Source organism: Alosa sapidissima, chromosome 3 (assembly GCF_018492685.1).
Source record: "Alosa sapidissima isolate fAloSap1 chromosome 3, fAloSap1.pri, whole genome shotgun sequence".
NCBI classification, from domain to species: domain Eukaryota; kingdom Metazoa; phylum Chordata; class Actinopteri; order Clupeiformes; family Clupeidae; genus Alosa; species Alosa sapidissima.
The window spans coordinates 3662758-3676683 of record NC_055959.1 but is presented as its reverse complement, the minus strand read 5'-3'; the positions used below and the strand labels follow the sequence as shown (position 1 = coordinate 3676683).

Sequence of the window (13926 nt, the reverse complement as noted above, 5' to 3'; positions counted from 1 at the left end):
ATGGTTTTATGTGGCACCATCAAGAAATTTGCATCAATTCATTTCCGGTCCTTATCATATCTTGCATATCTTGTTCGGTGTTTATTGATTTTCATGGGTGGTTATGATGTCAGTTTTATTATAATAGTAATATGTGATGCCTCAGTCGTTGGCAAATTATTGCATAAATTGTCAAATCTCTGCATAGTTTTGGGATGAATATGAGGAACTTGTCCAGTGGCAGCACAGAGCTTTGCTGAATGTCCCACATATTTAAATGTCAGCAGAGATAAGTGCATTCTGAATCTCTGCAGGCAGGGGCCTGCAAGGTGACACCTGGGATGTATGTGTGTGTGTGTGTGTGTGTGTGTGTGTGTGTGTGTGTGTGTGTGTGTGTGTGTGTGTGTGTGTGTGTGTGTGTGTGTGTGTGTGTCTGGTCAGGGAGGACTAGCCACCGCAGGCAGGGGCGGGAGAGAGGACTCAGGACTCAGCAGGACAACAGCCTCCGAAAGTCAAAGGTCACATCAAAGATCAAGGGTCAAATCTGGACGCCTCCCTGACATAGCTTGCGGCCTTCCTGCGGCAAATTACCCACGAGACCTGGCCAAGGAGGAGAGGGAGAGACGGGCGGCGAGAGATGCTGGGAGGAGACTGGGAGGGAGAGGGAGGGTAAAGAGGCTCTCTAAAGAGTCTTCAAGAGCACGGGAGGATTATGAGAAAGTGTCTCTGGATGCAATAAGCGTGTGTGTGTGTGTGTGTGTGTGTGTGTGTGTGTGTGTGTGTGTGTGTGTGTGTGAGTGTTACTTGGGAGATGCATATTATGATATATAAGAAAAACAGCATTTAATTTGCCTTTACAATGTAAGATGCATCATTGTTCTACTCATATGTTTTGTGTTTCAGTGTTTGCTGTTTCTTGAAATGTTTTTTTTTTATTATTATCTAAAATCTCTTTTTTTATTATTATCTAAAATCTCTTGCGTTGTTTTTAACACATCTCTGTGTCCAGATAGGGACAACACAGTTTGTGTTGTTTCCTTTTTTTTATTTGTTACACAATATGTGTTAAAAAATAACACAACTTGCATTGAAAACAACACAACTGGCGTTGTCTTGTAACACATCTCTGTGTCTAGAGAGGGACAACACATTTGTTTTAAAAGTGTATGTGTATGTGTATATATATATATATATATATATATATATATATATATATATATATATATATATGTGTGTGTGTGTGTGTGTGTGTGTGTACCCTCTTTCTGTTCACTCTCCTCATTTTCTTCGGCTCTTTGCAAGTGTGAAATACCAGAGGCATTGCAAGGAGGGTCCATAGCTCCACCTCATCAATCTGGCCTGACTTTTTTTCAAAAACACACACACATCCACAGACACACACACACACACACCTGTCCACTTTTCCCTCAGGTAACAGGCCAAAGCACGCCAGGAACGCTGGCCTTGTCCATCTTACACTGTCCTCCTGAGTTTACCACAGTATCAGCTCAGCCCATCACTCAAGAGCCCCTGATAACACAACCTCTCACATAGCCCACTCACATATGCATCGAACACAGAAACAGAAAACATGCAGAACACAGAAGCAGCAATCTCACCGACTTTCAATACAAAAAAAATATTTTCTCTCAATTCAAACAGTGCTGTGCTATATTGTTTTCTCAGAAAATCAACTTGCCGTGGGAATTTGGTGGTTGTGCGCCAGCCTCAAAAGAACAAATGATACTACCGGCAGTCTTGTGTAAATAGAGACAAATGACTAGAGGTCTACACTGAAGAGCAGCCAATGAAAGAACACTAATTGGTAGTATACTTTAGAATACTGGTACCAATGTGTATTTCTTTCATTTTGGCTTTAGAAGAGATGCATTGATGTAGGAAGGAGACATTATTAATTATAAGTTATTAAAGTGTAACCTTATATACTGAGTAAACCAAAATATAGGGAAGCAAACTGGTCTATATTTTCAGATACATTCTATCATAAAAACAAACTCTGCTTACATGCTTTTAAGACTGGAAGCCTTTTCAATTTTGCTAGTTGTAAATGATATCCAATATTTTGCTTTCATCATGATCCCATAGAAGCTGCCTTTCCAACATTTCATTTTTTTATTTGACCTTTATTTAACCAGGGAAAAAGAACACATTGAGATCATTATCATTACTTTTTCAAGTGGACCGACATAAAATACCCAAACTGCAGGAAGAACACAAAGGCCCACTGGATCTACGGCTTCTTCAGTACTTGTTACCCTCTTATTAATTCATTATTGATATTATAACCATAGATGATGTTAGCACTTGAATAACTTGGCAAACAGCTATGAAACATATGCTCAGCCTGGAAAGATTTGTGTGTCAAAGATTTGGCTAGTCTGTTTCCTCTGCCAAGGTGTAGATGAAGACATCAACAGACATGGAGAACTACATAATGCATTTAAGAACCTTAATAATGTGCATTTTTTAAAGTCATTGCAAGAGGGAAAAAAGTGCCTTATTGCTGTTGGTCAGCTGCTTTAGTGCTGATATTGTGTTTGGAGCTGCTCTCCCGTCCTCATGAAATGCATACCCTGAGGGGGACATGGTAGACTACCCTTAAAAACCTGTGCGGAAGTCAATAACTGTTCAACATGCTGGCAAATGCCAAAGGAGACAGGCCATTAAATAACACGCGTTTAGTCAACAGCATAGGAAGATAGGATAGGAAGGGACCGTTCTACACAATCCAGAACACTGCTGAATTATGGAACGCCAAGAGAAAAAGAAAATTGGCGAAAAGGTGAATGAAAGAGAGTAAAAGAGTGGAGGAGAAAGACAGAAGGAGGGCCAGAGAGTGTGAGTTGAGAGACAGACAATGAGTGTCATTTTTACAAAGCAGGTTTATGGTCTTGCAGCTGTGGCTATACAGCGCAATGACAGAGACAAGCCTTGACATGGGAGTGACCTTTGTTCTCAGAAGCTGATGATCTTGTCACCTGCACCTTGACACCTCTCGGTCCAGTCCAGCCAAAAGTTCTATCCTACATGTGTGCTGCTGAACCCCTGGGGGGAAATGCTCCAATCTCATAGACTGCTACGGTCCAATTCACACACATAATTACTTCTTTGAAAATAAATTACGGTATGCTCAATTCTACATTAGTCTAATTGAATTCCCTGATTGATTATTCTGTCCAGACAGGTGTCACAGGTCACTAGGCGTCAGAATGTAGGGAATAGATTGTCGTAGGCCTACATACAATTTCAATATTTTTCCTTCTATGAAATGACTTCTGTTGCAGTACCTAACCTGTAACAGCAGGTGGCAGTAGAATCATGGCTTTCCTAACATAAGTCGAGGACTACAGTATATCAAAGTGGAGAACCCTTATTTATAGTCTATGTGGAGAACACAAACTGTTGTGTGTACAGTAAATATGCATTTGGTATAGAAAATGTAATATATTGTGAAATGTTGATCAATGTTGAACATCAAATAAAATCAACTCAAATATGGCACAAAGTGCAATAAAAGTATATAAAGAGGATGACAGGGTTATCTAATGTTGGCAACTGCTCAGGATTTTTTTCTATCTATCTATGGTCTGTAAAAAATATGTCTACTTATCTTATCTGATGAAAGCCAAATTGCGTCAACCAACTTACATGAACACATTCATAATAATATGCATTGCCTACAATCTTTTACTTTGAGAAGTCACCATAAAGTATTTTTTGCAAAATTTGAAATAAGTTTGGCTAAAATGCATAAAATGCTGACTAAAAATTGTAAAACCCCTTTATTATATTTCAATAAAACTTTGTCTTTGGCTCGGCAGACTTTATTTAAATATGTAGACCTATTTATGGCTTACTGGAAGTCAGAAGACAGGTTGAAAGGTTTTTCTAAAAACAAGTCTCTCTCTCAACTGTAAGGAAGTTTTTCTCTCTTGTCCAGTTAGACTCTTGACTCTTGGGGAGTGCTGTTAATCACCAGTATAGGTTTGAGTCTGTCCGTTCAGGTATTTTGTAATGCAGGCTCTTGCACAGTATCTTTAATCCATATCCAGTCATTTCCTGTGCATTTAAACACAGAATGTCCTATGGGAAAACACGGTACGTCACAGAAATCCTGACTGACACACACACACACACACACACACACACACACACACAAACCTCACCCAGGTGATGAACATTATATATATATATATATATATATATATATATATATATATATATATATATATATATACTACATGGATTATAAAGTATAATATTTACGCACGCACATGTTCTCTCTCTCTCTCTCTCTCTCTGTATGTATGTATGTGTATATATATATATACACAAGAACTCTTTATTTGGCTTTGTTTGCATACCTAGGCCTACCTGATATATGAAAACAAAGACTCCATTAGCCTACAGAAAGAAAGGGAACAGAACCCTACACAATTACTAACAAAAACAAAACTCTCAGTTTTCCCGTATAGTAGGCTATGTTTGTAAACACAGGAAACATGTCCTCACAAAGGCTACAGAGTGCTATTTCGTAAGCATTGGGTAAGGCTGTAAATGACACGTCGGTAGATGTCATGCAAAACTGTATAGTACTGTTTAGTACTACTCCTTTTATTATCTAATTGAATTGAATTATCTTGAATTTCCCCTTGGGGATCAATAAAGTATCTATCTATCTATCTATCATCTGGAAAGTGTTTGCTTGAGAGAGAGAGAGAGAAAGAAAGGCAGAGAGAGAGAGAGAGAGAGAGAGAGAGAGAGAGAGAGAGAGAGAGAGAGAGAGAGAGAGAACACGTGCGTGCGTAAACATTATACTTTATAATCCATGTAGTCGGAATAGCCTACTTCTTGGTCGTACCCTGCCCATAGAGAACGTTACCGTGAATTGTCTAAGTTTTTGTTGTGGTCGATTTTCTTTGACATGTGACTGCATTAGCCTACTTGCTCACATGGCTGCCTTGTTGCATGATCCGCTTTAGTTTTAAAAGTCCTAGGACCGGACTTGCTTAGCGACAGCAATCCAGTGCAGGGACCCATAAGGGCGCACAATCAAGCCGGGCACACCATGGCGAGCAGTGGGCAAAGAGTGGTGCTGATCACCGGTTGCTCCTCTGGAATTGGGTTACAAATTGCCGTCCTACTGGCCAAAGATGAGAAGAAGCGTTACCATGGTAAATACGCTCTCTTTACGTTGTTTCATTTCTTTCAGCAATAACAGCAAAGTCTCTTTCACAGATGTTTTGTGACATTTTTAACAGTTAGCTACGAAATGTATAGAATTTTGGTAATATTTTAATATGACTAGGCAATGTGATTTCCGACGACACCTAAAGCTGTCTTTATGGGAGTTCCTTAATCGAACTGTTGTGAGCCGCTTCGTCCCGTCTCCCCCCTTATTCAGCTATTACCATCTGAAAGCGCAGTTTCCAGGGTACGGCTACACAAGGATGCCGATTTCCAGGCGGAGATCACTAGAAAGACTGCCAGTTCTCTTTCAAGTGACTTCTCCAGCACAAAGCCCCCTTTATCGCACTGAATTGTAGACCGCTGCCCCGGTTTAGTGCCGTATCTAATGTGCCTATAGAACACATAGAGCGAGTGTTGGGAGAAGGACAAAGTTTGAGACCTGTACAAGCGAGGGCTCACTCCGAAAGCACGGATTGTTTGAAGTCTTCATCGGGATTCACGGGGGCAGAAGACTCCCATACATTGTTCGCTCTACTCATATCCACCTACGCGCCTCCTCAATGTCACTACCAATGCGTTTCAGTTTTATTTATTTAGTCCAGCTGTTGTGATTTTTTAAGCGTGAAACAGAAGGGGCAAACGCTCCCTACGCAGTCTCTCTCAGGAGATAAATCTGGTTGAACTTTGCCCTGTTTTTTTTTTTTTTTCCTGAATTGGGAAACGTTGCAACATTGTGGCTCTGTGTGAGCGGACATGAAATCCACGGAGATTAAAAAAAAATGTTGGTCGTAGCTCTAATGAGTACCAGTTATGGAGGAGTCCTCTCAACGAATCCAATTACTAGGCTGTGTGGTCCACTTAAGAATGTTAAAGCTGCCCTCGCATTACAGTGAGAGCCACTGCAAGAACAATGGAATGGTTGTTCTGTCAATACAGGAAAGCACTTGTATGTGTGGCTCTTCATGAGGAACAGTTGGGATAAAGATTGCCCTCGAGGTAACTCCAGGTTCACAGAGAAATGAAATGTAGGCTACTCAAAGGATTTCTAAGACTCCTTTTGTCTGTCATCACGCTTGTACCTAGGTATTTCTTTTTATTGCCTGAAGACTTGCTTTCCCATTGCACAATATAGCAACGTGGCTGTTCTGGGTTGTTGCCTGTTGAAAGAGTGCATAAATGCCACAGGTCAGCGAAAGCAATAGCACCCTAATTGAACGGAACTTGTTCCTGGTCTCTCACCGTCAGTGTTGCCACAGTTACCTTGAAAAAGTAATCTGATTACTGATTACTCCTTTAAAAAGTAACTTAGTTACTTTACTGATTACTTGATTTTAAAAGTAACTAAGTTAGATTACAAGTTACTTTATTAGTTACTTTCAGCAGCTGCCAACAACACCCCCACCGCCTCAACATAAAAATGATAACCGGTTTTGCCAATACTCACTATACTGGAAGTGCATTTTAACAGTAATGCCAACAATGTATAGCAGGCATCCCAACCTAACCTACTTAGATACTGAAATGCAGATGTTTGTTCAATAATGTCTAGTCAGTACACCAAATAAGGAAGGCCTATTGATATAAATTGGGATAGTAAAATATGTAGATTTTGGTAGTTTGGCCTTTTCATGTAGCCTTGGCAACTAGCCATCTAGTAGCCTATAGGCCTGAGTAATATGCAAATGAAATTACACTTGTTAAACTCACCTCAACAAGTCTTTCGCAATCATTTAACCCGCCGTGAGCAATGCTAAAGTCACTGTTACAAACAGTGTGCAATACTATCATTATGTTTTACTCTTATGAGACAATTGGGTAGGCCTACACTTTTGTGTAGTCTGATGAGAAATGGGTCTTAAATGTTCCTTTTTGAGGGGCACTGACTCTGCCATGACGCTCCTGTTCCTAGATACACTAACTGAACTGATTAATTAAGTTCGGGAGAAAAGGTCTGGCTTGCGTGCTCTTGTTCGCTCTAGGTTCCGGGAGATTTTATGTAATTTGCGGTCGCCAGGATATCAATATGTGGGAGACTCCCAAAACTTCGGGAGACTTGGGATGTCTAGCTAGAGAGCACTTTGTCGCCAGCACAGAATGTACAACGTACCTTAATGTTGTCATGTTTAGCTGACACAAACTCAAAATAATGACTGTATAGATAAAACATGCATCTCTCTCCTCCCTCCATTGTTGTTTACGTTTGTGTCGCTGCGTGGTTTTACACGTGAGTTGTCCTCATGCTGAAAAGAAAGCAAAGAATATATCTTTTTACCAAGGAAAATGACAAAAATAGTAACGCACAGTGATTTAGATAAGTAACTTTAATCTGATTACTGGTTTGTAAATAGTAGCGCGTTAGATTACTCGTTACCGAAAAAAGTTACTAAGTAACGCGTTACTGGCATCACTGCTCACCGTGGGATCAACCAGAGGGTTATGGGTAAAAAGAAACATTGCGCAAGACTGGTGGTGGGCGCAGTGGAATAAGATGAGAATCGTCTCGGGCCCATAGCTCATTGAGGTTTCAGGACCAAATTTGGAAGGGGTCACCTGTAACAAAACAGACTCCTTCCACAAATAAAACAAAAACAACTGGAAACAATTAGGGAGCTATTTTCAGTGGTTTCACAACTGTGATAGATTAAAAAATTGAATATTCTTAATTTACCGACAAGTTTCCCTTTCCCCTCACAAAACATAAAGGAACACAAGACAAATGTTGTTCTAACTAAAAATAGGCCTACTTTCTGTATTTCCATATGCAGCTCTTACTGAAAATGAACACATAATATGTTTCACAACCCAACATGGGAGAGTTGTTGACATACAGTATAATGCTGTGGCGTTTACATAATGTTTTGCAGTAATCCTTCCGTGATGTGTATCTTGTCTGTGAGATTAGAGAGATAAAGATCTGAGATTACACCCTGGTCTCTGTGGAGTCGATAGGCAGGAACTCTGATAAGCCTCCCTTCAGTGATAGACAAATGCACTGTGTATGTGGGTCACTCTCATTGACAGGTCCAGGGTCCACCAGGGAATGGGGACTATTTGGATGTAACAGACATCTGTTTGCTTATCTGTCCAGAAACGCTTAGGGTGATTTTTTTTACAGAAATGATTGAGTAAATGTGTAATCACATGATGGTTGAGGTTTATGTATGTCTCTCTCTCTCTCTCTCTCTCTCTCTCTCTCTCTCTCTGTGTGTGTGTGTGTGTGTGTGTGTGTGTGTTTGTGCGTGTGCATGTGAGTGTCTGTCTGCGTGTGTGTGCATGCGTGCGTGCGTGCGTGTGTGTGTAAATAGGTTAGTCAGTGTTAGTCATTGGTCTGCATGTTACTCAAAGTGGTTAATAGATAATAGAAGTGGACAACAGTAAAAGGGTGGCAGAGTTTGTTATGCTCTCTTAATCTCTGAAAATGATAAATATTACATTACTACGTTTACATTTTTGACATTTGGTGACGCTGACAAATTATCCATAAACAATTGTAAATAGACCCTTTCAACTACATAAACAAACATGTGTCCCTAATTCATTTCCGGTGACACAGAAAACAACAATGAGCTAATGGTAACTCCGAGATAAACAAAAATGAAAACTAAAAAAAGTCTTTAAAGTTGACATTTTGTTGAGTACTAAGCTCAAGTCCAATATATATATATATCTCTATCAGGGTTTCCGTTGTCCGGTAATTACCGGACATTGGCCGGAAAAAAAATGAAATGTCAGACAAAATTAAATCTCTCCGATCAAATTGTCCGATTGAAATTGGCTAATAATCCCGTCCCCTAACGTAATCTGAATTTGAGAATAAGCCTTAATATGTATGTATACGTACTCTGGCTACGTTTTTAAATGAACAGGCTCTACCGTTTGAAAAGTAAGCTATTAAACAACACGCATAGCCTATGCTGCATTTCAAATAGGAAGCGCACGCTTAAAACGTCCATGTTAAACAACGAACAAATGAGTGAGGTGGTTCAAACATGGCCAGGCCCAGGCAGACTAGCCTTAAAGGAACACGCCACCCAATGTCAGTAGTAATATATGTTCTTACCTTAACTTTCACGAGTTGAGTCATACCTCTCCCGTGTCGGTACGTGCACTCAAACGCTCTGGTGCGCGGCGCGAATATGTTAGCATGTTGCTATGCTAGCGGGCTCAGACGTAGCCAGACGTAGAAGTAATCAAAAGCATCCACGTTTTCCCGACTTAAATACAGTTACACAAGTAGTTGATTAAAATGTCTACGGTCAAAAAACATGAAACGTGGCGATTTTCCAAGCGAATAAACAGGAGAACTACAATGTGTGGCTATCAATAAAGAGGCATAGTATTAGGGGGTAGTGGTGTGAGCGCTCATTCTTGTGTGTGCGCATCTGTGTAAGTTAAACAGTCACCACTGGAGATAACGTGGGTAGCAGCAACAAACAACGTAGCCTTTTTAAAGGGACACCAGGCAAGCCTGGTGCTTTTTCTCTACGAAACTCCCCCTCGCTCGGTCTGAAGCTCTTTTTCTTTTATTTGCGTCTTCCGTCAAGGGTTTTCGCTGCTTCTTCGCCGGCTCTGCCATTATACACACGTTTGCAACAATCTAGCGTTTCGTTAGCCTGCCTCTGTGCTGTAAACTGATCCTGCTTCTGTCGGCGGGTAGGATACACCGAACTTGCAAGTGTGATATTCTTCCTACAGGCAGTAGGGGCAGGCAAGAGAGCCTTCCTTCGCCCCGTAATGAGTCATTTAACCATATACCGACTTACAAAGATGATTAATTAACACGAAAACGTTGCCTGGTGTCCCTTTAAAACAACGAATGAAGCGGACTCTTGCTGTCCATGAAAAAATACTGGCTAGATCTTGTTAGGCATGTTTAAGTTAGGCTAATGAACATGTTGCATTCTATACAGCCTGATTATGTCATTCTTTAAGCTACATAGCCTGTCTCCAGTTTTCCTCAATTTGACTAATTAAGAAGCGATAATAGGATATTTGACCGGCTTACAATCAAAATGTCCGGAAAACGAAACCTCTGCCGGTCACTTTGACCGGCACCATTTTTTTCTAGCGGAAACTCTGATCTCTATATAACTCATCTCCCTTGATTTCCAACGGAAACCCTCTAGGACCAGATTGAAAGGGACTATAATTAAATTGTACAGTTATACAATAGTTTTCCATCTTAAATCCACTGTAATCCACTCACACTGTGAACAATGCACTGTTTAATGACTCGCTTCATAACTCCCTCCACTGCAGTCATTGCCACCATGCGCGACCTCAAGAAGAAGGACAAGCTGGTAGAGGCCGCGGGGGAGGCCTACGGAAAGACCCTGACCCTACAGCCTCTGGACGTCTGCAGCGACGAGTCTGTCCAACAGTGCATCAACAGCGTAAAGGACCGCCACATCGACATTCTTAGTGAGTGCCAGAGTGGCCTTTTGGTGTTTTAAGCCCCTATCGTCGTCTTCCAGGCAGTGCTGCATGGAAGGCACTAGGGTTAGGCAAGGGTTTGGGTTAGGATTAGGGTTAGGTTTAGGTGCCTTGAAGTCAACGGTCGCAGCGCTGCCTTGAAGTCGACGGTGGGACCGTAAAACAACATCGAGCGCCAGAATGCCAGGCTAGCAGCTATCAGAACCCAGCTCATTAAGTGTGTGAAATAAGATTGTGAAATTTAGTGGTGTGAGTTTGTGCATTGCTGTGGAATTAAACAATGCCCCGCCCCCCACTTCTGTCCCATATCCATCTTGTGCCCAGATAGTTCCGTCATGCTTTCAAGTCATGGGATGACACCTTGTGGTTAAAGTTGCGTCATGCATCTCACGTCAGTTTTCATTATCAGACAATTACTCATAGCAGTGCCAAAGCCAGTCATCAAAATTGAATTGCTGCTATTGTCAGGCCAGGGGGAAGTCATGCGATTTTGTTTTGCAAGTGGGTTCCAGAAGTGGCTGAAGTGAAATGCTTTGTGTGCCAAAGACAAATGCCAAAGCCCAATGTTGCTCTATCAGCAAACAAGTAAACAGCTCCAGTGGAATCTAGGAGAGGGGGGCAGTAGTATTTAGAATTAGAATGTTGTGTACTGACAATGCCAAAATTTGGAGAACTGCAGAAAATTATAAATATTAAATGCTAAAGGAGTATAAACTCGACAGATTAAATACTAGATTTAGCTACTGGATAGCAGTTGAATAATGGCAAATTGCTTCTCCACATCATCTTGTGTGTTCCATAGAGCTTTAATCCATTGTACAGTACATGTTGTAGTCCTTGTCCATTTTGCCTAGTGTAGAATGAAAGGTTGAAGCATGTTCCAGGAATCTGCCATTTAAATGAATAGATTTCTTTAGTCAACAATGCAGGAATCGGGCTGCTGGGTCCTATTGAGAGCATCAGTATGGAGGAGATGAAGAAGGTCTTTGAGACAAACTTCTTCGGTGTGGTGCGCATGATCAAAGAGGTGATGCCCGATATGAAGAAGCGCAGGTCCGGCCACATCGTCGTCATGAGCAGCGTCATGGGCCTGCAAGGTACGGCAAGCAGGACCAGACACACAGAGCCATGGATAGAATACATGATCCAGTGATAAAATCAGATGCTTAAGACATTTAGCTATGTTTTGGGTTGTATATGTAGTTTTGATATAAAATACTAGTTTTATTTAGATACCAATGTCAACAGTACCATTTATGGTCTTGGTTGAAGTGCTAATGTTGTTTTCAAAATTACAAACTAGTGTCCTGGTAACAAAGAAAGAGCAATGTCAGTAGCAACATTTACATCACATGTCATCAATAATGGCCACTCACAGATCAGAGGGCAAGTTCAAGCATTTTATTAATGATGTAAGCCCAGAGGATAATGATGTAATCAATAAGGACACTAGAGGTCTGTTTCTGTCTATAGAAGCACTTACGTGAGTAAAAATCTATATCTACAGTAGTTGAACTGTTGTCTGTAAGAAAATATTTCACTCCAGATAGCTTGTCACCGTACGCTATCTTATGTTCGTGCAGGTGTGGTGTTTAATGACGTCTACACAGCCTCCAAGTTTGCCATGGAGGGATTCTGTGAGAGCCTAGCTGTGCAGCTGCTCAAGTTTAATGTGAAGTAAGCACTACCACCCCCTATACACACACACACACACACACACACACACACATATACACACTCACACACACAAACACACATGCACACATACACAGAGATATATGCACTCACACTCACACTCACACACACATACACACATATACACACTCACACTCTCTCTGACACACACACACACACACATACACACACACTCACACTCTCTGTCTAACACACCACACCACACACACACACACAAACACACACACACACACACACACACACACACACACATACACACACACACACACACATACACACACACATACACACACGCACACACTCTATATCACACACACGACACACACACACGCACACACACACACACATATACACTCTTGCGCACACACACACACATACACACACTTTATCACACACGCACACACACACAGACACACACACGACACACATTTGCACACACACTCACAGACACACTCACACACACACACACACACACACACACACACACACACAACGCACATACACACATTTGCACACACACTCACAGACACACTTGCACACACACACACACACACACACACACACAGCATTTGCACTCTCAGCTCAGTAGCACTCCCTTGAGAGGCCAGATCTCCTCCCTCTTGGCAGCGTGTCACTGATGGAGCCAGGGCCGGTGCACACCGAGTTCGAGACCAAGATGATGGAGGATGTGGCGAAGATGGATTATCCCGGGGCGGATGCGGACACTGTGCGCTACTTTAAGGACGTCTACATGCCGTCCTCCATGGACATATTTGAGGCCATGGGCCAAACTCCAGAAGACATTGCCAAAGTAGGTTGATCTTCTGGCTGGCAGCCATAAGCTATAAGGTCATTTTGAAATACAAGCTTCATACATAACCATGGCAGGTTTTTAATATGGACATGTTGCTTTTTATAATATATTCTAAATGTTTCCTCTTCTTCAAATCCACTGCAGGGATTTAGCTTGACTATAATGTAATAACTGACTTATTCTTGACTCATCTCAACTCAACTCAATTTCAACTCTTCTCTCTCTATCTTCTCTCTCTCTCTGTCCCACTCTCTCTCTCCCTCCCTCTCTATGTGTGTGCAACCAGTGTACCAAGAAGGTGATCGAGGCCTCTCAACCCCGCTTCAGGAACTTGACCAACAGTCTGTACACGCCCATCGTGGCCCTGAAATATGCCGACGAGACAGGCGGCCTGTCAGTGAACACCTTCTACAACCTCCTGTTCAACTTCGGCCCGCTCATGCACATCACCATGACTATTCTCAAGTGCCTGACGTGCAGTTGCCTGCGGAGGCGCACTATCTCTCCAAACTGACAGGGGGCAGCAGTAAGTCGTCTTGGCTCAGGCTCGCTCTCTCGATCACACTGTTCCTGGCTGTCTGTGAGTTCAGTTTAGCGGGTTAAGAAGCATTACAGTAGAGCACACTCAGTCGGATGCATGCAGCTGCATTTCGTGCTAAATTGTAGTAAAATGCTGGGCAGTCCAAAATCCATCCTCTCTCCTACAGTAACTTCCTGGAAGTTTGAAATCCATCCTCTTATGTAAACACATCACTGTATCCGTGTATAGGAGGGGGCTGTTCAGAAAACGTGGG

At 41.8% G+C, this 13926-nt stretch overlaps 1 protein-coding gene across 1 annotated transcript in view; it reads left to right on the top strand.

The window, feature by feature from the left end:
* The first annotated feature begins 4802 nt into the window (after positions 1 to 4802).
* rdh8a (retinol dehydrogenase 8a) overlaps positions 4803 to 13926 on the top strand; it is a 9515-nt gene continuing 391 nt past the window's right edge. Inside the window, exons 1-6 of the mRNA XM_042087551.1 lie at positions 4803 to 5174; positions 10450 to 10611; positions 11541 to 11720; positions 12207 to 12300; positions 12946 to 13129; positions 13419 to 13926. The exon at positions 13419 to 13926 is cut by the window's right edge and continues 391 nt beyond it. Coding sequence (XP_041943485.1) covers positions 5069 to 5174; positions 10450 to 10611; positions 11541 to 11720; positions 12207 to 12300; positions 12946 to 13129; positions 13419 to 13646 — 954 coding nt within the window. The 5' untranslated portion in view covers positions 4803 to 5068 and the 3' untranslated portion in view covers positions 13647 to 13926. The remainder of the gene's footprint in view (positions 5175 to 10449; positions 10612 to 11540; positions 11721 to 12206; positions 12301 to 12945; positions 13130 to 13418) is intronic.